Source organism: Lynx canadensis, chromosome C1 (genome assembly GCF_007474595.2).
Source record: "Lynx canadensis isolate LIC74 chromosome C1, mLynCan4.pri.v2, whole genome shotgun sequence".
Taxonomy (NCBI): domain Eukaryota; kingdom Metazoa; phylum Chordata; class Mammalia; order Carnivora; family Felidae; genus Lynx; species Lynx canadensis.
The window spans coordinates 1883830-1909076 of NC_044310.1; the positions used below are offsets into that span (position 1 = coordinate 1883830).

The 25247-nt window shown below is 67.3% G+C and overlaps 1 protein-coding gene across 1 annotated transcript; it reads right to left on the bottom strand.

The window, feature by feature from the left end:
• Positions 1-169: 169 nt before the first annotated feature.
• MEGF6 (multiple EGF like domains 6) lies at positions 170-23601 on the bottom strand. Its single transcript, XM_032594442.1, has 16 exons — positions 23433-23601; positions 17835-17957; positions 11050-11175; positions 9683-9805; positions 8598-8720; positions 8323-8460; positions 7807-7926; positions 7362-7484; positions 6703-6879; positions 6413-6544; positions 5698-5826; positions 4192-4320; positions 3358-3492; positions 3138-3272; positions 339-464; positions 170-249 (listed from the first exon to the last, which is right to left on the bottom strand). Exons 1-16 carry the CDS (start codon positions 23599-23601, stop codon positions 170-172), a joined length of 2088 nt encoding a protein of 695 aa, XP_032450333.1.
• Between the last annotated feature and the right edge of the window lie 1646 nt (positions 23602-25247).

Here is a 25247-nt window from a genome sequence, read left to right on the forward strand (position 1 = left end):
GAGAGGCTGGGAGACCCCCATAAGCCGGCAGCCCAGAGGGCACAGCTCCGCCCGCAGGGAGGGCAGGCGGCTCGGCTGGCCGGTCCGTCGCCGTGGCTGACGGGCTCCTGGTGCACGTAGGTCAGCTCGGTCCCCGCCCCCAGACCCAAGCGTGACTCAGCGTGGGGTCTCAGCTGCTGAGGATGGGGCCGGGGTCTGCAGGCCTCCGGGGCGGGGGCCAGGGCTGGGGGTCCCCAAATGCAGTTGGGGCTGGGGTCCCCAAACACGGTCCGGGCTGGGACCACCCAGCCTTATGCAGCGCAGGGGGGAGGGGATCTCAGGACACTGCTACCACTCACCTGCCCCACAGTCGTCCCCAGTCCTCCCTGGAGGGCACTGGCATTGCCCCGTGACCCGGTCGCAGGGTGCCCCCCCACAGGAGCAGGAGCCCGAGCAGTTCACACCGAACGTCCCCTCCGGGCACTCTGCAGGAAGGAACAGGTAGGTGGGGCCTCGGCAACCCCCGACCCCAGTGGGGCCGCTGGACACAGCCAGAGTCCCCTGGGTGACCATGGTGGTCATAGGAACAGGCAGGGCGCGGAGCACGCCGGCAGGGAGGGTCCTGCTTGGGCTGACCGTGCACGGGGTGGGGGGGGGCAGGGGGCGCAGGGAGGACTCTGCGGGCGGGCGCCCAAGCACACTGGAGCCGGAGGCAGTTCTGCCCTCCTTCCTCCCCCCTCCCCGCCAGCCAGGAAGCCCAGGACAGGCGTGGCCCCGTCTCAGATCCCCAAAGAGTACGGGCTGGGGTGAGGCGGGGGTCTACACACACCACTTTACCCCCCGCTGTGGCCCTCTCCCCACAGGATGGGGGTTACCGTGGGAGCCAGACACATTAGAAGGGTGGGGGGAGGGCCTCCCAGAGTCCTGGGGCCCCCTCCTCCTCTGCCCAGCAGATGGGCAGCAAGACCCTGGGGGAAGAGCCAAGACCAGGGAGAGAAAGCCTGCTGAGGGGCGAAGACGCCGGGCTCTGCGGGTGCAGGTGCAGGGAGCCTCTGCGCCCTCCCCAAGAGAACACGCAGAGCCCAGGGCGCCCTAAACCTCCGACCAGCCTGGGCACGGCCTCCCCCCACACCCCACAGTAACCCTGGGCCCCCCCGCAGCTCTGCCCCTTGCCGCAGGAAAGTTCTGGCAGGCCCAGGAAGGAGGGCGCAGCCCCTGGAGGGGACGGGGGCTGTGGGGCCGAGCTCCACGCCCAAGGAATCAAAAAGTACCCTTGGGGGAGTGGAGAGCAAGCACCCTGCCCTGGGGCAGAGAGGCGGAGGGGTGGGTGGAGTCCCTGGAGGGGGCTCTGGGACTGAGGACACATCTGCGGACCCTTGTCCTGAGGGCCCGTCCTGGGCGGGGCGCGCACCCGCCTCCCCCGTCCCGGGGCAAGGGCACCTGAGCAGGACCGGAGGCGCACACGGGCAGCCGCGCAGTGGGGACCAGGGGACGGAGGCCGGTGACGGCACCAGCTGAAGCTGTCCCGTGGGGCCTCAGGGGGCCCGGCAGACACGCATTTGGGGTGGTAAATCTCTCCAGACCCGACAGGAGTGGGGAGCCCATCACTCCCCAAAAAATATGCATGGCATTTCCTGTGCTGCATCCTTAGGGCGCAAGAAACTATCAAAGAGAAAAGGGAAAGAAACAAGGAAACCCAGCAGAGAAGGGCTCCAGGTGACGGTGTCCGGTGTCCGGAGAGACCTCCTGCCCCTCCCTGGGGCAGCTAACCAAGTGTGTGCTGTGCTCACAAGCACTCCCGTGAGTGTCCGGTGGGGTGGGGGGAGGCAGAGAGAAGAGTCAGGGGTCCCCAAGGCAAGTCTGTGACTCGCTGAGCTCTGCCGGGGCTTGTAGGACAGGAGAGCAGATGTGTGCAGCTACTAAAGACCTCCAGACACCGCAGAGCCCCTTGGGGTGCACAGGGGGTTGGGGGTCCAGGCTGGGTTCCCAGCCCCCCACACACTCCTCCTGGACCCCTGGGACCCGAGAGCTCTGCGAGATCATCACCTTGGCCTCTAGGACCACCCCACTAGAGCGACCTGGCCTGGTGCACAGGGAGACACTGACTCATCTCAGGCTGGGTAGTGGCCTCCAATCCCCTCCTTGTTCCCGGGACGGGACAGGCCAAGACTAGGGGGAGCTCGAGCCAGCCAGTCCCCCCCCCCCCCTCAAAGAATGCTCACACCAGTGGACCGCTCAGGCCGGGCAGTTCCCATCCACTTGGGCCAACAGGTGCAAACAGTGCTCACACCGTGTGCTCTGGAAGGTCCCCACTTGTCCACACCCCACGAGTAGGGCTGGGCAGCCCCAGGACCCACGCGGGGGGTTTTCTTCCTCCTCATCTGCCTGCGGCGTGTGAGCACCAGAGGGGCCTCCAGCCTCGCCCACCGCTCTGCCCATGTCCTTCACCGCGTGGCCAGGGCAGCCGTGCGGGGGGCCTTCTGTCACCACGCTGCACTTCCAGCCCAACACTGTGCTTCAAGTCGCCCCTGCAGGAGCAGCTGCCAGGGTCCCGCACTCAGACCCACCGTGAGGGAGCTGCCCCGGGTCCCCCAGACTCAGACCCACCAGGACGGAGCTGTCCCAGGTCCCACACTCAGACCCACTGGGACGGAGCTGCCCCGGGTCCCCCAGACTCAGACCCACCAGGACGGAGCTGTCCCGGGTCCCACACTCAGACCCACTGGGACAGAGCTGCTCTGGGTCCCCCAGACTCAGACCCACCGTGAGGGAGCTGCCCCGGGTCCCACAGGCTCAGACCCACCGCAAGAGAGCTGCCCCGGGTCCCCCAGGCTTAGACCCACCGGGATGGAGCCCCCAGCACACTGAGCACGTTCTAGCTGACCAGTGGGGGGGCAGACCCCTTCCCTGGGCCAGGCCCCAAGCACAGACTTACTCCTGCCCCAGCAGCCCTGACAGGTGCACCGGGACCAGCAGACCAGTGCCGAGTCACCCCTGCATGACCAGGGCGGGGCCACGGCAGGTGCAAGTGCCACGGGGCCAGGCTGGCGGCTTCACTCCACCTCCTGCTCCCGTCACTTCTGGGGCCCGGTTCCCCGGCGCAGGCAGGTGACCCCCACCCCACCCGACCCTGGGCGCCCCTCGGGCTGGCCACTGACCTTGGTCACAGTCCTTCCCCCAGTAGCCGGCGGGACACTGCTTCCCACACCGGCCGCTGACGGGGTCACAGGCCACGCCCTGAGGACAGGCACATGCCTGCAGGCACCCCGGCCCGAAGAAGCCTGGCTCGCACTCTGCAGGGGGGCAAGGAGAGAGGGGCCTGCAGGGTCGGCCAGGCTGGGGCCCTTCCCCCCACCCCTCCGCACCCCCTGCACTCACCGTCCTGACACCGCTCACCCCTGAAGCCCGCTTTGCAGGAACAGCTGCCGTCTCTCCGGTCACACGCAAGCGTGTTCCGCTGCTCGCACTGACACTCCTCCGAGCAGCCCGGCCCGAAGGCCCACGGAGGACAGGCTGCAGCCACAGAGCCCACGTGAGAGCCTGGCCACCTGCACAGGCCGGCCCCTCCTGGGTCCCAGCTCTCCAGCTCCCGCTCACTGACACGCGTCCCCGGGAGCCACGCAGGGCGGTCCTGCCCTCCCAGCCGCTGGTGTCCCAGGGGGCTGCGACCCGCGTGCCCGTTGTATAGATGAGAGACGGTCTCGGCAGAGTGTGGGCGCGTGCCCGGGGTCCCACCACTTCCCAGCAGGGAGACCCTCGGACTCCCGGTTCCTCCCCTTTAAATGATCCTTCTACAGGGGAACGTGGAGAGCTCCCAGGTGAGGTCGGCTCATCGTCACCCACCTTTGCTCCATGGCCCACCAGGGAGGGGTGGCCCCGCTGGGGACTCAGGACTCCCCCTGGCTGCCAGGGAACCCCAAAAGCCAAGGTGAGCCCGTGCCCCGTTCAGAGGGAAGCCAGCCCACCCACTAGCCTGGGTGGGGCCGGGAGGTAACGGGAGACACCCTGAAGGCCAGCGCAGTTCAGAGGACGAGGCTCTGAGCCCACAGCCCCGGGGGCGGACCCCACATCCCAGCCAGGGGGGGCCTCGCCAGCCCGGCATCGTCATCTGCAGGTGGTGACGCCACACCCAAGCCTCAGCACGGGCAGCAAGGCACAGAAGGAACCCTCGGCCATCCCCTTGGGCGCAGGCAGCCAGGACAGGGGACTCACCCAGGTGGCAGAAACGGCCGTAGAGCCCCGGGTCGCAGAGGCAGGCCCCATAGAGGCGGTGGCACCGGCCACGATTGGCACAGTGGCACTTCTTGTGGCACTGCTTGCCGTAGAAGCCCTTGGGGCAGCCTGGGGGAGGCAGGGCCTGCTGAGTGACCCCCAGACATGCCCTCGGGCCGTGGAGACGCTCCCGGGGGCCCCAGTGCCTAGCACAGGAGCTAGGAGTGGCCCGGGCCGCTGGGGCAGAGGGCTCTGGTGCCACCAGCAGTCAGAGGACTCTGCACCCCAGACAGGGAGGGGCCCGGGGGGCAGGCAAGGGCACCATGAGGACAGGGCAGACACAAGATGAGCCATACGTATGGCCATCTGCCCTGGCTGGCCCGTCTCCCCAGCATCTGTGGCCTGGAGGATGGCCCGGGGTGCAAAGCCAAGGACATTCTTCAGCATGTGCGTGGGATGCACAGAGACTCCCCCGATCTCCTATGCCCCATCCACATCTACAGCATCCTGACTTCCGTCCCTCGGTGGTCACCTAGCCTAACCTCTGGCCCTCAGGGTAGGAGGGACACACAGCCCCAACCGGCTGTCTAAATCCCCAGGATCTGCAGGTGAGAACCCCCCCTTGGTTATCCAAGTGGCCTAATCCCCTGAGTGTTCTTAAAAGGGAAAGGAGAGGAAAGCTGGAGATGGGAAGACAGAGGCAGAGGCTAGAGGGATGCAGCCCCGGGCCCTGGAGCGCCCGGAGTCCAGGAAACTTATGCGGGGGCCGCAGAGCCCTCCCGCCCGAGGACTGGCCTGCCAGCCTCTCCCAGGACTGGTGCACTCTCCCCACAGGACCCCAGCAGAGGCCCAGGTCTCTGGGGAACCACGCCACACCACGCCACAAGCAAAAGCAAACAATGTGAGCCGTTCACGTGCCAGGAGCCCCGTGGGTCTGTTCAGGGCCCACACACGCCCTGAAGCCTAGAATGGGGGGGGGGGGGGGGGCAAAGCCCCAGGGATGGCTTTCAGTGACTAAAACTACCCCCCTTACTAAGGCAGGAAGTTCATGCACTAGCTACGTTCTGCGGCAAAAGAGGCAGAATTTTAAAGGCCTGCAGACTTAAAGGCAAAGTGTTTTTGGAAGCTGATTTATATAGACTCTCGAATTCCTTCAAAAATGTTGATGCTTCACAGTTAGGAAGGACGTTAGCGTCGTCCCATGCAATGATGGGCCCAGGCACGTTCCCTCGTGCAAATCCCACTAAGCCACCAGAAGTCTGCTTGAATGCTTCCAGGAACGGACAGCTCACTATCTTCCAGGGGAACCCATTCTGAAGGGGCTGTTTTCCTGCCAAGTCTTCACCATCAGCTCTAGTTGGGCCCCAGGCAAAGCTCGCATCCACACAGCCGCCTTCCCCACTCCCCACTCCCCACTCCCGCGGGAGGCAGGTGGCTAAGAGAAAGCCGGGAGGCCAGCTGGGAGGCCGTGTCCCATCCCCTCCACCCCAGGAGGGCTGCACCCACCGTCCTCACAGTGGGCTCCAGAGACGCCAGGGGGGCAGCGGCAGGCCCCCGTCGCGGGGTGGCAGGTCCCCCCGTTCTGACAGCTGCAGGACGAGCTACAGTTCCTCCCAAATGTGTCTGGGGGACAAGCTGCGGGCGGTGACAGCAACGCACCAGGGTCACCGGCCACAGAAGCACTGTGGCCCCAGGAGCCCCTCTGGAGACACCGAGGCGCCTCCCGGGGTGTGAGCCCCCCAGTTCCGAAGCACCTGTGCCCCGGGCCCGGCCACGACACACGGCAGACATCACTAATCAATCACCACACTCCCTCCCTCTAAACCCCACTACGTGCACCTCCCCTGCGGTGCTCTCAGCAGGCAAACCCTCGGGGACAGTCACCACGGCCCTGAGACCGCCCACCCACGTGCACCTGAGAGGGGCTGGTCACTGGGTGGGGGCTGGGACCGCAGGTCTCAAAGGTACTTCCAGTACCAACTCGCTGTGCGCCCTGGGTCGTGGCTGGTCCCGCCCACCGGCGGCACCCCGTCAGACCCCCTGCCGCCTGGGCTGCCGGCCCGCTTGCCCCTGCCAGTCCCCGAGGCCCCCCGGCACCTAGAGCAGCGCCTGGCCGGACGCTGCACCTGGAGGGAACGCGGCAACGGGTAGGCCCCGGGGACCAACCCCCCTCCCCCGGCCCAGGGTGGCTGCCCGCAGGACCCCGCCCCCGAGGCCTCACTCTCATTGCAGATGAGCCCGGTCCAGCCCTCAGGGCAGTCACAGCCGTCCAGGCCCGGGAGGCAGGTGGCCCCGTTCCTGCAGTCATCACAGGTGAGACTGCAGTCCTGGCCGAAGGAGGCGTCCAGGCACACTGGGGGCAGACGGGCAGAGAGAGGTCAGGGCCCACGTGGTCCGGCCAGGCTCAGCACCCCCGCCCCCCACCACACTGTGCAAACGAGACCCCAGGGCGGGTGGCGGCTGGGCCGCCGTCCCCGACAGCAGAGCCCCCACGGCTGGGCCCGCCCGCACCGAACTTCTCCAGCAGCGTGTGCTCGCCCCGGGCCTCCACCGCTGCTGCCTCCTCCTGGGCCCCCACGTAGTCATCTTGGAAGAGGTGGGGCAGCTCGTCCTGGAGCACCGCGACGTGTGGGAGGGGCCGCACGAAGGGCAGCTGGCCGTCCAGGTCCGCCTCGGGTACCTCCAGGGCTGGCGGGGGCACAAAAGCCCCTTAGCCCCTGCCACCCTCCCGTCCCGGACTCCCCCGCCCCTCAGTGCCCAGAGGCAGCTCCCACCCCCTGGGGCCCCACCTATAGCCCCTGCTGCACCCTGCCTCAGCTCGATGGCAAGGGGACGTCCCAGCTGTACTCCTGACCAGGTGCAGCAGGGGCAGCGGGGGGGGGGGGGGGGGGGGCGGGGGTCAGGGGCGGTCTCTTCTCTTGGACGCCGTCCTCGGTCCCTCTCTCACCGGGGCAGGGCAGGAACTGGACCACCCCGGACCCCTGGGCAAACCCCTGCCCTGGTGGAGGCCTGTCTGACCAGCCCCTTCCCCGACACCGCTGCCCCCAGCTTGTCCCACAGCCAGAGGCAGGACTGAGGTGGGCTCTACCTGGCCAGGACGGGGGCGCATGGGGGCATAAGGGACAGGTGCCTAGAAGGCAGGGTCCCTGCGGTGACGGGCAGGGACTCACGGGCACAGCCTCGACGGTCCTCGTCCAGCCGGAAGCCGGCCTCACAGGAGCACTGGAAGGAGCCGGCCAGGTTGGTGCAGTGGTGCTCACAGCCGCCGCGGCCGGACGCGCACTCGTCCACATCTGCGGGCAAACCCGGGGCTGCTGGGCCTGTCCCGGGGGGCCTCGGGGTCCGCCCACCCCCGGCTCCGCCCACCGGACTGAGGTCGGGGCATGCGTGACGGAGGATGACTGTGCCACAGCCGTCCCCCCACCTCTAGCGTCAGGGGGACAGCGGACGCCTGCCCGGGGGGGAGGCCGGGCCAGGAGCAGGCGGGGGCGCGCAGCCCGGGAGCGGGACACGGCTGGCCGAGGGTGGGGACGGCAGGCAGGGCAGCCAAACCCGGGTCCCCCTTGGGGGGTCCCCCCCGGTCCCGCCCCGGCCCCCCAGCGGCCCCCGGCTCACCCTCGCAGCCACAGCCGTCGGCGCTGAGCCGGTAGCCTGCATAGCAGCCACACTCGTACCCGCCGGGGCTGTTGCTGCAGACCTGCTGACAGCACGGCGAGTCCGCACAGTCGTCCACGTCTGCAGGGCGCACACAGGGCCGCTGGCACCGCCTGCACGCACCCCTGCACGCGGTCACACGCACCCACGCACCTCCCCGGCCTTGCACGCGCACGCGCACACACACACACGGGACACGTGCCCCGGCCCCAGGGCCACCCCGCCGGCTGTGGGGGCCAGACTGGGGGCCGCAGTGGGGGTGAGGAGTCCACCTGGCGGCACGGGGGGCAGGGGGGCGCTTAACCAAGTGACCGAGCGGACGGGGGCCGAGGGGGCCCAGTACCGCCTTTCCCAGGCCCGCCCTCACCACCCCCGGCCCGGGGCAGAGCGAGCAGGACGGAGGGGGGCACGGGGGCATGCCGAGTCACGGCAGCCAGCAGTGCGCAGACCGGGGGCGTGTGCGGGGAGCCCGCGCACCGATGCACGTCTTCTGGTCCTGGTCCAGCTCGTAGCCGCGGGGGCAGCTGCACAGGGGCCCCGCGCTGCTGTGGCTGCAGCCGTGGGAGCAGCCCCCGTTGCCGGCCTCACAGCTGTTCACGATCTCCATCTCGATCCCTGCAGTGACACCCGCCACCGGGGACGGGGGTCTGGTGATCCGCTCCCGCCTGGCACGGTCCTCCCTGACCCCCTGCAGCCCCCCCCCAGGCCCCTCCACACCCCCTGAGGCCGATGCCCGCCCACCGTCTACTCACGGTAGCACTGTCGGCCATCAGCGCCCAGCTCGTAGCCGGGGTGGCACACGCACTTATAGGACCCCCGGGTGTTGAGGCAGCCGTGGGCACACCGCGCCTGCCCTGTGGCACATTCGTCCACATCTGGATGGGAGAGATCGAGGAGGAGGCCCCTGGGCTGCCGGCCTGGGATGCACAGCCCCCAGTGTGTGGGGGAGGGAGGGGAGCCTTGGGGTGAAGGGGCCCCTCAGCCCCATGTCCTGCTGAGACGCCCACACGCAGAGCGGCAGGGCGATGACGCCCGAGACACCGGGTCCTGGTGTTGGTGCCGTGGGGGGCACGTCTCTCGGACGCCCGGGGAAAAGCTCGCTGCCTGCCCTGGACACACCGCATCGCCTCACAGACTCACCCTGAGGGTTACAGGGGGACACGCACAGACCCGTCCCCAGAGCCGTGTGCACGGGGAGGAGGGGGCACGCCCCAAACTCCTGTGATGGGGTAACGGACGCCCCAGGCCACTCAGCACACACCCCTGCAGCCAGGGATGAAGGGCAGCTTCGTCTGGGACCGGGGACCAGGGACCGGGGACGATTCCGAGGGCGCCGGCCCAACAAACCGTGGAGACATCCAGAAGCCGGCCTCGGAGACGCCACCCGGGCTCTGGTGACCTCCCTCCCTTTCTCTTCGTGATCTCTCTTCTGTTTCCCTGACGACCGTGTACTACTTAGCTAATATGGGAACTATTTAAAAAATAAAAACACAAGGGGCGCCTGGCTGGCTCAGTCGGTTAAACATCTCACTCCTGATTTCAGCTCAGGTCAGGAGCTCACGGTTTGTGGGATCGAGCCCCGCGTCGGCTCTGTGCTGCAGCGTGGAGCCTGGAGCCTGCCTCGGACTCTCTCCCCCTCGCTCTCTGCCCCTCCCCTGCTCTCAGTCTCCCTCTCTCCCCCAGAATCAATAAATAGAACATTTAAAAAATAAAATAAGGACTAAGAACACAACCCGAGGTCTCCCACCTGCTTCTGCCCAGTGTGTCCCTGCCCCCGCCCATCCCCCGCGCGAGGTGGGGTGCAGAGGCTGGCTCACCCCGGGATGGGGCATCGTACCTTCGCAGGACCTGCGGTCCGCCCCCAGCAGGTAGCCCGCGTGGCATTCACAGTGGGCGAGCCCCCGGCGCACCTGGCACGTGTGAGCGCAGCCGCCGTTCCGGTCCGCGCACGGGTTTCTCCCTGCAGTGACAGTCCCGGGCCTCTCGTGAGCTCCCCCAGGGCACCAGGCTGGGTGGGGGGGCTCCCTCTCACAGATGCGGGAGCCCCCGAGACACCCCGAGAAGACTCCAGAGAAGACTGGGTGCCGGCCAGCTCCTCCTGAGCCTTCTAGTGGGAGCCGAGCTGCCCCCCACCCAGCGACCCCATGCAGCTGTGCCCCCGCTGCTTGGCCTCAGACCCACCCTCACTCCTGGCCTGGGACCCAGGAGGCCAAGTGGGGGTTGTGCTCTCGCAGTACCTGCCCCATCCGAGCGTCCCGCCCCCCCAGTTTCCACATCTTGGGGCCCCCGGGCCTGCCCCCACCACCTCCATCAGGGAGGCTCCTCTCCCCGTGGCAGGCAGCCCTGAGACCCCAGGGCGAGATGCCAGGTGGCGCCCTGTCCACCTCTTCCACCCGAGGGCCGGGGCCTGGGTCCCACCTGCCCACACAAAGCCCAGGGCCAACACACAGATGCCCTTCCCATCGTCCCCCACGTGCCCCGTCCTGGCCTTCCTGCTCCCAACAGATGCACGATCCCAGAGCACAGCCTAGGGGGCTCACTCCCTGTGCTCCCAGAGCACAGCCTAGGGGCTCCCTCCTCAATGCTCCCAGAGCACAGCCTAGGGGCTCCCTCCTCCGTGCTCCCAGAGCACAGCCTAAGGGACTTCCTTCTCAATGCTCCCAGAACACAGCCTAGGGGGCCCCTTCCTCAGTGCTCCCAGAGCACAGCCCAGGGGCTCCCTCCTGGGAGGGCTCCCAGAGCACAGCCTAGGGGCTTCCTCCTCCGTGCTCCCAGAGCACAGCCTAGGGACTCCCTCCCCCGTGCTCCCAGAGCACAGCCTAGGAGGCTTCCTCCATAGGGCTCCCAGAGCACAGCCCAGGGGCTCCCTCCCCAGTGCTCCCAGAGCACAGCCCAGGGCCTCCCTCCCCAGTGCTCCCAGAACACAGCCCAGGGGCTCCCTCCCCAGTGCTCCCAGAGCACAGCCTAAGGGACTCCCTCCCCCATGCTCCCAGAGCACAGCCTGAGGGGCTTCCTCTCCAGTGCCCACCAGGGGTTGGACGATGCCTCGTCGCCTCCGCTGAGGGCCCCCTTCCAGCCCCAGCCCCCCAGCATCTGCCCCTGCACCCGCCCTGGGCTCAGGCTTCGGGTCCCCGGGTGGCTCTGTGGGTTATGGGAGCCCCGGTGGGGTCCAGCCTCTCTCCCGAGGGCTGGCGGCACACTCACGGACACAGCGTTTCCCGTCCTCCTGGAGCTGGAAGTCGGGGCGGCACTGGCAGCGGTGCTGGGTCACCGTGAGCTGGACACACTCGTGCTGGCAGCCGCCATTCCCCAGGGCGCAAGAGTTGATGGCTGGGGACACACAGACAGGAGCCCAGGTCAGCCCAGAAGGGTGACCCGGCTGAGGGGCCTACCCTCATCAGGCGCAGAGCAGGGATATCACGTGACCGCCTCCTCCAGGGAGCCCCCAGGACCCTCCTCTGCTCTGTGTTCCGGAAGCAGGGACTGTGAGAGGGCAACACTGTTCCTGCGGTGTTCACAGGCCTGGCTCTGCTCCTCAGTCCATACACAGGGTGCCCGGGACGCGGGTCTGTTTCCGGCTCCACATCCCCAGCCTGTCTGGGGACTGGGTGCAGACAGGGACTGCAGACCTACCCAGCGCCATCCAGCCCGCAGTGCGAACCACTGGGCCCCGCTGAGAGCCCGGGTGTTCGGGGTTCAGAGGCCAAGCAGACTGGGAGGCTCCCTGGAGGAGGCGGCGGGCCGGCTGTGGGTAGTGGAGACCCAGACACTTCCACTATCCTGTCGGTCAGGCCAGGGGCCGGGTGGCCGGCACAGCCCACAGGCCTGGCCCGCGGCCCCTGTCGGACCCGCGCAGCCCCTGCCCACCCCGGGCCGTTTTTCGTCGCCTGTGGGAGGGGGAGCGGCAGGCCTGGCGGCATGGAGGAGCAGACACGGCATCCCCACAGACCGGGTGCCGGGCCTCAGGGCTCCGAGGACGCCAGGACCACGCTGTCTGCCAGGAGCAGTGTGCTTGAGAAATCCAGAACACCGCCCTCATGAGAGACCCAACTTCCTCCCGTGAGGCACGCGGCTGGGGAGCCCCTGCCCAGGGTCCCATCGGGCCCAAACCAGCACTAGGGAAGTAAGCCTAGGGGAGGACACCAGGGTGGCAGTGAGGGCTCGGTCCCCTGGCAGCACCTGCCTGCCACATGCACCGAGGAGTGGCAGTGATGTGGGACCTGGGCCAGACCAAGGCCTGCATGGCAGCCGCTGTCTGATGTCCGTCAGCCCTTAAGCCCCTCCCCCACCCAGCCACCTTACTCTGCACTGACCCCCCACGGCCCTGCCTGCCACACCTGAGCCACTATGACTGACTGAGCCACCGGCACCACCCAGAGGTTTCCGAGCACGACCTGACCCAGCCCGGTTGCTGGGCTCTCTGTGTGCACACCTCCCAGCCCTCTCCCTACTTGGGACTCATAACAGGAGCCAGAAGGCCTTCCTGGCAGGTGGGACAGGTGCCCAGAGACAGGGTCTTGGAGCCCAGGGCAGGGCGGCCCACAGGACTGGTACCACGGCCACAAGGAGGGCCCAGGGGGCTGTGGCAGGGGTGGAAAGGAGACCCCTTGACAGGCAGAGCCCCCAGGACGAGTCCGGGGATGACCTGGCACTGGCCCCCCCCCCCCCCCCCCGCCAAGTGAGCCAGGGGACAAATCCCCAGCAGGTGGGCTTGGCAGAGGGAGCTGGGGCTCGCCGCGGGGCCTCCTGGCCTCCGGAACCTGACTCCCGCTGCCCGGCCACACAGTGCTAAGGTTCCGGGTGCTCCCAAGCTGTGTGCACGAGGGAGCCAAGCCCAGTGGCCTCGGGCACACCCTGTGCCACAGAGGCCCAGAAAGCTGGAGGAGGCGGATTTTTCTCACACACGGGGCCGTGCTGCTCAGGGATGGGCCCGCTTCGGCACGGGCGGTGCCCGGAGCTGGTGGTGAAGGTCACACTGAGACCCGGCCGTGGAACCCATGCCCCAGCCTGCGCGGCCCCGCAGATCAGGACCATGCTCAGACCCGAAGCAGAGCCAAGAACCGGTCAGAAAACGGGAGGTTAGCAGGCCCTGCCGCCCCTGACGGGATTGATGTTTCCGTTCCTCCGAATCGACACGCGTGCCCCTAAAATTTAACCCCCAGGGTGACTCCCTTTGGAGGCAGAGATTTCGTGGAGATAATTAAGGTTACATGAGGTCACAGGGCGTGGCCCCGATCCAACAGAAATGTTGCCCCCGGTAAGAAGAGACGCGAGATTCTCTCTGTCTCTCCCTCCGCCACAGGACACGGCCAGAAGGCCGCCAGGAAGGCGGGACCCCGCTGGCCGGCAGCGTGAGCAGGAAGTGCCCACCTCCAGAACTGTGAGAAAATGCACTGCCGCTCCTGAAGACACCCACCGAGGTACCTGCTGGGGGGCTTCGGCCCCGCAACCCCCCCCCCCCCCCGCAGGATCTCAGGGTGGGGCTGCACTGCCGCCTTCCACCACCAGGGGCCGCCACCACCCACGTGCCAGGGGCCGGACCTGCCCCATCACAGACCGCACACCCACCGGCCAGTTCCCAAGTCCCAGCGGGAGAGGGACAGCCACGAGCAGGGCGCCAGGGCCTGCCCGCCCCGCGCCGCCCACCTCGGGGTGAACCCGGGCTCTGCCGCAGCCCCTGGGGGTGCATCCGCCGCTGTTCGCACAGCCCAGGCCACCCGGCCCCATGCCCGGCCCCACGCTCCATTCTGCGCCGCCCACACTCGCCGACCCTCCCCACCGCACCACCCCGTCTTTGCGCCCTTGCTTCCCTGTCGGCCCAGGGCCTGTGGCCACCGCTCCCGACCCCCGGGGTTCGAGCGTGACCGTCCCGTCCCTCCCGAGTGCCGGCAGCTGCCCTTCTGGGGCCCTGGGCTCGGCCAAAGCCAGGACTCTCCTGGGGGGGCTCAGGGGCGGGGAAGCCCTTCCCACCACCCCGCTGAGACCCAGGGGCCCCGCAGGGCTGGGAAGGCACGCTGCTTTCTTGCAACGGTGGCCTGTTTCGGGTTTGGGAGGCACCGGAGAGCACGCCCGGAGCCGCAAGGGAGCTTTGCAGGGAGGCGTGGAAATGAGCCTAGAGCCCTCTACCTTCCCGCTTCCTGTGGCTCTGGCGCCAGCCCCACGTTCTGCCAACGGGGCCTCCTGGGGGGCAGGGGGCCTCCCCTCTGAGCAGCCCTCGCTGCTCCCTCCCTGAGGGACCCAGGCCTAGTGGGGAAAGGACAGCCCCGAGACTACGGGGCACGGCCAGCAGAGGTCCGAGGAAACACAGGGCTGGGGAGACCCTCCCCCACACCGTGGGCACCACAGGGCCCGTGTGACTCCTAGGGGAAGGAACCCGGGTCAGGGCATTGGGACACGGGTGAAGGAGGGTGGGGAGTGCGAGGGCTGGTGTGGGTGGGGGGTGAGTAGTCCAAAAGGCCAAGGGCAGAGGACCGGGGGGGGGGTATCACACAGACGGACCCCATACTAGTTGGGCCAGTGAGGTCATGGTCCCTCAAATGGACCCTGTGCTGTATCGCTTGCTGCGGGGGAGTAGGGGAAGTTCCACGTCCAAGGTCCAGAAGGGACCACTGGGCAGGTGTCCTGCTGGCTCAGAGCGCCCAGCCGCGCAGAGGAGGCGGGTTTCCCAGTGCCAAGTGTTAAACCACCCAGCAGCTGGGCCCTCGGCAAGATGTCACAGAAAAGCGAGAATGGCCTTCCCGAACACGTCACCTGACCAAGGCACTCCCAGCCCCTGCTGCCCCAAGTTGGAAAAGGCAAGAGGCCTGCTCTGTGACCCGAGGGTGACACTCAGGGTGCACTAGCACTGGGCCCTGCCCTGCTCTTTCTTCCCACCCCAGAGCCCGGGGGACACACCCAGGAGGGCAGCCCAGAGATGGAGGGCCCCAAGACGCCCGGCTCCTGCTGCTTCCCTTGGGGCCAGGCTGAGTGGGTGGTGCTCAGGGGCCTCAGGCTGCTGGCAAAATCGTTCTGGCAAATTCTCATCTTTAAGAACTGAAACCTTTCTGTGTTTTGTTTCCGTCAGAACTTCTGAGAGGGAGGGATTTCCTGCCCTCTCCCTGCCTCGGAGGCAAGTTCCTCAAGGGTTTCAAGGCCCCCCTTGTGTGTCTCAAGGCTCCCCTCTCCAGTGTGCCTCCCTTGAGGACTTCCCACGTCCCTCAGGGCCCCGTGACGTGGAACACCCCAAGAGATGCCAGCACACAGGAAAGATGGCCATTTCCCTGTGGGCGTCTTCTCTACCCGCCTTCCCCCCCACCCCCCCAGCATCTCTAGAACTCTTACTCCCAGCTGCTGGATGGGAGCGGGTGCCTGGGGCTGTCTCCTGCCAGCCTGCAAAGTCCCAGGAGAGCTCCCAGCACCCCTCCCCCAGCAGAGGATCCCAGCAGAGCCCAGGAGAGGGGTTCCAGAGCAGCTGTGCTCCAGCTGTGCAGCCTGTCCCATAGCTGCACAGGGTGGGGGTGCGGGTCCTATTCTGATGCTTCCCATAATCCTGCGCTACAGCCCTAGGGTGGTCTGGGCTCAGAAGGCGCCCTGTAAACCTCAGACAAGGCCCAGCTCCTCCCCGGGAGCCCCAGAGGAGAGGGGGCAGGGCCCCACAACTTCTCGGTGGCAAGAAGTCCAGCCCCCCCCCCAACTCAGAGCCCTCAGAGGGTCCAGTGGCACCCTCCACCCGAGCCCCACCTGGAAGCCACCCATCCACGATCTCAGATGCTTGGCCAGCCTGCCCACCCACCCAAGGCCACCGCCGCACCTGGGCAGGTCCCTCGGCAACCAAAAGGGGCACCGTAGCAAGAAGGGAGAGGTGCCCCTAGAACGAACACTTCCCGCTCTGCCTGTGAAGAAGCCCCCCGGAGACGCCTGTCCGCTCTGGAAGTTTCTCAGCAAAGCCCAGGCCTCCCCAGGAAAGGCACTCCCAGTGGACCAAGTCTGACAATCCTGCACCAATCCCAGACACCGTGGGGGACATGGGGACCGGCCTGTCAACCTGTCAGCTCCCAGACTCCCAGGTATCCATTGGGATGCACCAGGTCCCAGAGTTCACCCCAGACAGCCAGGCGTGTGCAGGTAAGTGGGGCGCAGTGCGCGCATTTCCCGCTGGCGATTCCAAAGAGAGAAAGCGCGAGAGGCCGCATGCCCTCTAAGAAAGGAGCCACTCCGGCTACGGGGAGCGCCCAGGGGGCGGCACCGACAGGGAGAGGGCCGGCCGCCACCTGGGTACGAAGCGCAGCTGCCCCGCCCGGTGGGCAGTGTGAGGGGCAGCCGGGCAGGGGCCGAGAGGTCCCAGCAGCCTCAGGTCGGGCTGTGCAGACCACGCCCAGGAGCCCGGCATCAGACCCGAGAGGACCTTTAAATAAGCAAATGTCACAAATCAAGACTTCTGGGGCCTGGAGCAGAGGGGACTCCTAGGAAAGGCTCCTGGGAACAGCTCGCAGCGAGGGGGTGGGCTGGGGGCCAGGGCAAGGCTGAGGGGCGCCCCACCTGAACTTCCCGCAGCCAACAGCCTAGGCCAGTCTCAAGGCCACAGCCTGTCCCGCCACAGCCGTGAAGGCCCCCCTCCCTTTGCATGCTGCCCACGCATCACCACCACCCAGCACCTCACTGAAGGCCACGATCAGCACACACGGGGGGACTAGAGAGACTGGGGAGGTGGGTCCCAGCCCCAGGCCCCTTGCAGGGGAGCCCGCGACAGGGAGGGGGCAGTGGGCACCCACCAGGCCCGGCCCACCCTGGACCAACCCCCAGGACACCCTTCTCCAGGGAGAACCCGGCCCGGAGGAAAGGTGAGGACAGACGTTGGGGGGGGCCAGGGTGAACCAGCAGACTCCCAGAAGCCCCCTCCCCCTAGCGCCGGGGGGCAGCAGCTGGAGACTGCACCCTAGTCAGATTTGTCTGGAAGCACATTACAACACTTCCCACATCTGTTTCCACTTCCCGACCCAGAGAAGCTTCACGGAGCAGCGCCCGGACATGTGAGTATGCGCCCTGAGTGCCGGGAGGGCCCCCCCGGGGCTGGCGGGCCGCCCTGCCACATAGCAGTAAGGCAGGCGGGGATGGGGCCGCTGGGAGCCTGCCGGGCCCGCTCTGGGTCTCCGGGGTGAGAGAAGGGGTGTCCGGCCCCCAGCCCCCGCCGAGAACGACCATCCCGTGGCCTCCCAGACACAGCAGCCCTGTGCCCTCGGCCCCTGCGTCCAGAGCCAGCCAGGAGAGGGGCACAGGAGGGTGGGGAGTGAGCGCTGGCCGCCCGACCCCAGACCAGCCTCCGGCCACTCCAGCCTCCACCTCAGCGGGAGCCTGGCTCTGTCCCCTCCCCCCAGTAGCCCTCCACGCTCGCAGGGACAGCAGGCCACGGCCAGGCACTCCATCAAGCCTACTCCCTACAGGAAAAGAACGTGCTGAGGAAGTGAGGGTCAGGACCCTGCTTTTGGCTACCCCTCCCCCCCACCCCGCCCGCCACGGCCCAACCCCCTACGCTCCCTAAGGCTGGGGCGGGGGGGGGGGGGGGGGGGGGGACCTGGGCCCGGGAACCCCAGCCCACCGGCCCCAGAGCGGTCTCACGCCGCCCCTGCCCTCACCAGGCCTCCCCTGACACCCAGCAAGCACCCAAGTCGCCCCCGAGGTTGGTCCCCATCACTGCGGCTTCTGCAGAGAGGGCGCCCCACAGTATCGGGGCCCAGGGGCTCCTCCCCAGGTGCCCAGAGGCGCCCCGGGAACGCGGCTTCAGCGTCCCAGGGCCCAGCCTCAGCAGGGGGAGCCAGGTCCTTGGGACTCCTCCTTTCCCTCCCCCAGGAGCTGCACACTCAGCAGGACGGAGACGCCGTAAGAGCTGCCACTGAGCACACAGACCCCAGAGGGTCTCTCAGTCCCTGAGTACAGGGACCCCAGCCCCTGTCCTGGCGGGCGCGGCCAGCAAGTGGGTGGGCCGGCCGCGCCCGGAGCCGCAGGGCGCTTACCCAAACAGGTCCTGCCGTCCGCGTGGAGCCGGAATCCGGGCTTGCACTCACAGACGTAGGAGCCTGGCGTGTTCACACAGCTGTGCTGGCAGCCGCCATTGTGCACCTGGCACTCATCCACATCTGCGCGGGGACACAAGGCCAAGGGTTAACAGCCAGCAGCCACCTGGGGTCGGGGCCCCTCACTGAGGAAACTCGGTGGCTGCAGAGGGGACTGGGCGGGGCAGGGGGAGCGGTGGGGGAGTGGAGTGCGCTTCCAAAGTCCAAATCCAGAAATACCCGGGACGGTGCCAGCCAGTGCCCGCCGCTCCTCTGGGGCCCATGGGCCCCAAAGGAAAAAACCGGTAACTCGTGAGGTGCCCTTGCCCAGGCTTTGCGGGACAAAAAGCCCAAGGGAGGGCCGGGGGTAGAGGGACTAGATGCCCCCCCAAATTCACATCCATCCGGAGCCTCAGAATGTGACCTTATCCGCAAATAAAATGCAAATGCAAGTAAAGATCCAGGCAAGACCGCACTGGGTGAGGGGGGCCCTAGATCCTGCGACTGGGGTCCTGACAAGAGACACACGGGGAAGCAGAGGTTAGAGTGAGGTGGCCACAAGCCGAGGGACAATGGGAGCCACGAGAGGCTGGGGGACACGTCAAGGACAGGAGGTCTCAGAGGGAGCGTGGCCCTGCCGTGACCTTGATGCTGGACTCCCAGCCTCCAGGAACAGCGAGAGAACCAACGTCTACTGTTGTGTCCGTTTTGTTCCCAGGAAACGAGCGCAGGACCTGTCTGGGGTCCCCGGGGGGCTCCCAATGCCAGGGGGACAGGAGACCACCAGCAAGAACCCCAGCACAGGACCCAGTGGAGGTCCCTGGCACTCCGCTTCTGGGAGAACGCCTCCCACCTGAGACCACCGACCACCAGGGCAGGACACCTGTGCCCATGCACCCCAGGAGGGTCACACCTCCTTCTGCAGGAATGCAGAGGTGTGGAGAAGGTTGGGGCTGCCCTCGCCTCTCATCCCTCCCTCCAGGCTCCCGTCCACCAAGCTGGGCTCGAGCGGAGGCTGGGCAGCGACTGAGGGCGTCAGAACAGGCCGCCCGGGACACCTGCGTGCGAGGCGAGGGCCAGGAAGGACACAACTGCCCGGGAGACACAGAGACCGAGGCGGGAAGCCGCTGCAGACACGGAGCATCCCCAGCGTGCCGGGCACGGGGACGGGAGCCCACGCCTGGGCCGCGGGCCAGTCCGCACTTTTCAGACGCAGCCTCACCAGCTGAGCAGCCAGCTCCCCTAACCACAGAAGCAAGGAGACAGACACACAGACGCTTCACGCAAGCACGTACAAGCCACGACTGCACCCTCCAGTTCCCGTGAAAATGCCCACCTTCGGTGCTCCGACCCTAAAATGCCAGCCACGTGAGCCCACTTCTGAAGGGCGCCGAAGGCAGCACACGGGGGCCGGGCTCCTCCCGGCCACCCCAGAGCCCGCCCACCAGGCTATGCAAACCCCGCCACCGGTCCATGCTCAGAATGTGCCCGGCCGGCACTCCAGAAACGACACAGAGCCAGGGCCTCTGCTCCACACACAAGCCGCATCTACTCTGGGGACATCCCCGGGGCCCTGCCGAGCCCTGAGGCTGCCTAAGACAGACGACAGAGGAGCAAGAGAGGCTCTCTTGGAGTCCTCTCAGAACGGAACCAGGGTGATTCATGGGAAGCTGGAGGGCAGAGCAGAGCCCCCAAAGAGGGTGGGGCACAGAGGGACCCAGGGCACAGCTGAGGGAGAGCTGGCTGGGCGGGGAGGGGATAGAAGGATAGACCCACAGCCATCGGGCAGGGCAGGCGGGCAGCACCCACCCAAGGGGGCTCAGAGACCCTGGAGACCCCGCCGTCCCTTCTGAGCGCAGATCTCTGTCTTCGAGAGAGTCCCTGAAAGGTAAGTGCCTCCAGGGGGCACAGCCCCGGGCACACAGTTGGCACTCAGTGAAGCTTTGAGGTAGGTGCGCCACGTGTGTGTTGAGGGCTGGGTGGACGGCGGCCTCGGTGTCCTGAGCGGCCTTGCCAGGCAGGCAGGTGTCATTCGGGCAGGCTGACCCCGTGACGTGGCCGCGGAGGCAGGTGCTGGGTGAGCAGGCAGGCAGGGACGCTGGTTTCTGGAAACCTGCTCTCGGCCGGCAGCTCTGTCTCCATGCTCACTCAGTCCAGACCCTGGGGACAGGCAGGCTCGGATGGCACCACGCCCCTGAGCCGCTCGGACACCTGGCTGGGGGCGCTGAGCCCACCCTGAGGACTGCACCCTCCAGCAGCTCCTGGGCGGGTCGGATACGCTGGGAGCCCTGGTCAACGTCAGCCTCTCGGGCCCGCTCAGCAGCCCTGTGGGCCACAAGGACACCAGATGGGCAGTCTGGGAAGAGCCACGTGGGGGGACGCAGGGGCAGGAGGCAGCCGTCAGCCAGCAGGGCCCCTCCAGTCGGGGCCTCCCTCCCCAGCTCACACCCCCTGCCCACGTGACCACTGTTCTGGCCCCCCCCTGCTGCCCGCGCAGGAACACTCAGACTCCACCCCAGGGGACAGAAATCCTGCTCTTCGCTAAGACGCACAGGCCCACATCCGCCAAGCCGTCTCCCAGGGCGCCCCCCTCGGGAGGGGCTGGCACGCTGACCACAGCCCCAAGCTCTCCCTGGCCCCTGGAGCCGCACTGCCTGGTGATCTGCAACCTGCCACTGGGGGGGGGGGGGGCCACAAAATCTGTGAGCAGGGGCCCTGCAGGTGCAGTGATGCTCAGCCACCACTTCGGGCACCACTTGTGCCGTCAGCCCGGGGTGGGGGGGGGATCTGGACACAGCGGGCAGTTCAAGGCCAAAGGATCTGAAGCCTCCCCCTTCAGCTCTCTGGGCAAGGGAAGCCTGTTTAAGGGTGGTGGGGCGTTTGGCCACATGACCTCCAGCTGGGGCCCCTTCACAGAGACATAACCAGGACACAAGCAGGATCCAATTACCTAAACCCGCCTGCCCCACTCCTGAGGTGACCACGTGGGGGCAGAGCAGAGCTGTCCTCAGCCCGCTCCAACCACCGGGAGCTTCGGACTCCGTGACCGTGGCCGTGGCCATGGCTGTGCCCTGAGAGCCACAGCTCAGTGGTCTTTAAGGAGAGTGTGGTCAGCCCTCCAGAGGTCCACATCCTAATCCCTGGAGCCTGGCCCAGCAAAAGCGACTTTGCGAGTGGGCTTAAGTTGAGGACAGCGAGGTGACCAATGATCCTGGAGTATCCAGGGGGGTCCTGTGTCATGACGTGGCCCTTAAAGGAAGGGGCAAGAGGGTCAGAGAGAAAGAGATGGGAAGACACCCGGCCCCTGGCTGTGTCGAAGGATGCGGTGCCTCTAGACGCTGGGAGGACAAGGAAGCAGGTTCTCCCTGGAGCCTCGGAAGGAACCAGGCCTGTCAATTCCTAGACTTTAGCTCATTTCAGACTTCTGACCTCTGGAACCATAAGGTAATAGACTCGTATGGTTTTAAGCCACTCAGATTGGGGTGATTTGTTGCAGCAGTTGCAGGAGTTAAACATGGGGCACATGTAAACATTCCCTCTGTGGTCTTTTCTGGAACTGTGGGGTGGGGAGGCTCAGACCACCCATGCTGGAAATCCGGGTTTCCAAATGTCCACTCTGGCCAGCCCGGCCTCCTGACTCCCACAGTAAGATCTCCGGTGCTCCCCGGGGGCTGGCCGTGCTCCCCTGGGCCCCGTCCTGCAGGCCTGCCCTCTCGGGCCAAGTGGCCTACACGCAGCGATTCCCGCCGTGGAATCAGTGCCCTGAGGCACCCCAAGCAGCAGGGCCCCAACTGAGCATTGACACAGAAGGCCTTGGAACCACCAAGGGAACATCACTCTCCAGGTGGCACAGAAGGGGGCCTGGGTCCTCCCCCAGGCCGAAAGAGAGCGCGAAGGCACCGCACCTCCCATGCCGACCCAGTGGAGCCAGGGGACGAAAGCTGCCTCTGGGTGCAGACCCCCTGCCCTCTGCAGCCCGAGGCCCAGCTGACACTCGTCTGGGGCAGCTCACACCTGCGTGGGAGGAGCCGGGAGCCCGGGAGCGGGCAGGTCCAGAGCCGGGCTACGGGAAGGAATAGCCGGGCCTGGGGCCTCCAGCATCGCCCACAGGTGCCGTGCTGCCCTCAGCTGACGCGTGTGGCTGGAGACTTGAGCAGCCTGGTGACACATCACCGGGCTGAGACCCGGCTGGCTCCCCGGCGGTGCCTGGGGACGCCCATCACGACGCGGCCGGGAGCCCATCAAGTCACGGCAGCTCCCAAGCCCGGAGCTCAGGCCAGGGCCAAACAAGCTGCCCCTGCAGAAACCACCCAGAGAAGCCCCTTCTGAAGCCCTGTTCCCTCCAGATGCTGCTGGGAAGCTCGGCTCCGATGGTTACCAAGTTCAGAGTCCTGCTTTCCTCCCAAACACGCCAGAGGGTCCTCAGGCCCACAGGTGGCGCCCCGTCAACCACAGGCCGGGATCCTTTCCTCTCTGCAAGTCCAGGCAGGCCTGGGGTGGGGGGTGGGGGGTTCCCCGAAGCCCAGCCCCACACAGCCCCAGGCCTCGGGATGCTACACAACCTCACGGCGCTTAGTGCCACGCTGCTTCAGTGACAGCACCGGCCTGGCCTCGACTGAGCCAGAGTGGGAGGGCTGCCTACCCTGTGGCGACGCAGCCAGGGACCCGGCTGGCCGAGTGACAAAGCCAGGGAAGGTGGGAGACGGCCACCATCAGGGGCCTGCAGCTCAGTGCTCGATGTGTCCCCTGGCACGGAGGGCCGCAGAGACTGCCCCAGGGACAGCTGGGCAGGGCCAGCATCTCCGAGAAGACGCGTGCCCTGCCCAGAGCCACACGCAGGGCCGGGAAGGCCTGGAGGGGAGCGCCCCCGCCCCTGCCGTGATCCGGTTGATGACTCACCACGCCCCACCTCGCATTCCTGAGGATGACCAGCTCCAAGTTCTGAGGAGCTCCCTCCCACAGGGAGGGTGGCCCAGCGTGGGTACCAGATCTGGAGAGCAGGGAGAGGCAGGATGCAGCCAGGACAGGGGTGTATCTGCCGGGGTCCTCACAGCTCACCCGGAGCCCACTGGGCTGACCACTCCCAAGGCTTGCGGAAAGGTGACAGAAAGAAAGGCTAGCGCCTGCACATCCACCCAGGCCCTGGGCACCCTGGAAGCCGAGACTTTGCCCGGGGACCCCAAGGACTCTCTCTTGAGCCTGCCTTCCTGCCTGACCCCCAGAGCTGCCAGCGCCAGGGAAATGCACGCCCTGTGCCACAGGCCAATGCAAGGGGCTGTTTTATTCTTCCCTCCGCTCAAGACCACTCTGCTGTCGGCAGCCCCCTCAGCCAGGCCCGAGAGGGGATGGAATGTCGACGGCTCAGGGCGCAGGGGCCCCGTCCCAGAGGAAGGGGGCCGCCGGCGGCACTGCCCCCGCCCTGCTCCCTCCGGCCTCGGCTCCGTCAGCCGGTCAGCCGGGCCGGGCGCAGGCCGGACCCAAGCGGAGCAAAGGGAGCCCAGCGCGGAGCAGGGTACCGCCTCCCCCACGCCCCCCGCGCAGAGTCCGCGCGGCGCCCACCTGGCCTCCGGTCCCCGGCGTTCCCGGAGTAGCCGGCCTGGCCCAGGTGGCACGGGACGCAGCCCCTCCACAGGTAGCGGTAGTGCGTGCCCGCGACGCGCGCCAGGCCCCCCAGCAGCCCGAGGCACCAGAGCGCGGCCAGTCCCCCGCGGCCGCGGGACGCTTCCATGGCCGGTCGGCAAGCGGCGCGCACCCCAGCGGCCCCGCCGCGCTCTGAGCCCGGCGCCCCGCCCCTCGCCTTTATGTTCTCGGCTTTCCCTCCGCCCCCCGCAGGTGAAAGCCAAATCCTAGAGGCGGACGGGCCGCCCCCGCCCCCCGCCCCGCCCCCGCGGGCCGCGCCCTCGCCCCCCAGTGCACCGCCCACCGCCCCCGCGCACTCCCGCGCGCGCGCGCGCCCTCGCACTCGGACACAGGCACCCCTCAGGCCAAGACGCAGAGACACGTGCACAAACAGACCCACGTGTGCAAATACGCACGCGACACACAGGGGACCCTGCACAGACGTATTCAGCAAACCCAGATACACATGCTCAAACACATGTGTTTCCAGCACCAACGCGGGAAAGTAACCAAGGCAGAAACGGAGGCCACCCTGGCAATGCCACCCGGGGCTTTGAGAAGGCGGCTCGGTGGGGTGGGGTTGGGTGCTGTTAAGTGTGAGGGGGGGTGGGGAGCCAAGCCACCAAAGTGGAAATCCCAAGGGGCAGAGATGCCTGCAGCCCCCAAGCCCGGTGTCCTGCGCCCTGAACTGTCGTGTCCTCCAGTGGACAGGGACTGGCACCCGGAGGGAGCAAGGGAATCCCTGTGCCCACGGCAGGTGGGAGAGGGCCACGGGGAAAATGGACTCCCTAGCAAGGACAGCAAGCCCCAGATGCCAGGCTACAGAAGCCCGGGAGGCAAGTCCGAATCCAGACCCCTGAACCCCCACTTTGGCTCAAGGACAGGGCCTGAGGCTCCAGCCTTGTCCAAAGTGGCCAATGGCATCATAAGGGTCTATGCGTTCTGGCCCCGATGAGCGCCGGACCGGCGGCCCCATGCTGGCTCCTGATGTCTTGGCCCTCGTGCCCTGCCTAGGCCGACCCTCTAGCTCCTGGCCAACTACTGGGGCAAAGGCCCTATTGGCCGTCACTCAGCCCTGCCCCGCAATGGGTGGGGTCCTCAAGTTTGTGGGAGAGAGGCACCAACCCACCTTGCCCGGTCCTGTCTGTGGTGCGGAGGCCAGCCCATTGGCCCCCCGCCTGCCAGGCGCCCTGCAGTGCAGACACAGGCCTGCCTGGGGCCCGCCTGCCTGTCTGCCCCCGCCTCCTGGACGAGCCTCTCTTCTGGCCTCCCTCTGAACAGCACACCAGCCTTCGAACTCCGGGCTCTCACCCGGGGAGCCTCCGGAAGTCTCCCCGATGGGCACACTGTCAGATTGCTGTTTGAACGGGGCCTTCCACGTGGGCTGGCAGTCCGTTACTGCAACGCAAACCTCGTTCTCCAACAGCATGCAAACAAGTGCTAACAGAAACCGGAGGATCTCACCCCTGCAGCCAGCAGCCGGGGTGCAGGGGGGCGGGAGGCCGTGGAGACTGTCTGTCTCACAGGGAGGGGCAGAGAGACACCTCGGATCCACAGATCACCCTCACCAACGGGGCACAGGGCCTGGGGCTCCTCCGGGAGCACCCTTCTGGGGTGGAGGCCCCTCGAAGCATCACTAACTCCCATGCAGGACCAGGGCCGTGGGAGGAGGAGGAGCCAAAGACAGGAAGGGGGAGGCGCCGGCCTCGTCTCCCGTGCAGCCCAAGTCTAGCCCACCCTGGGAAAGGGCTCTGC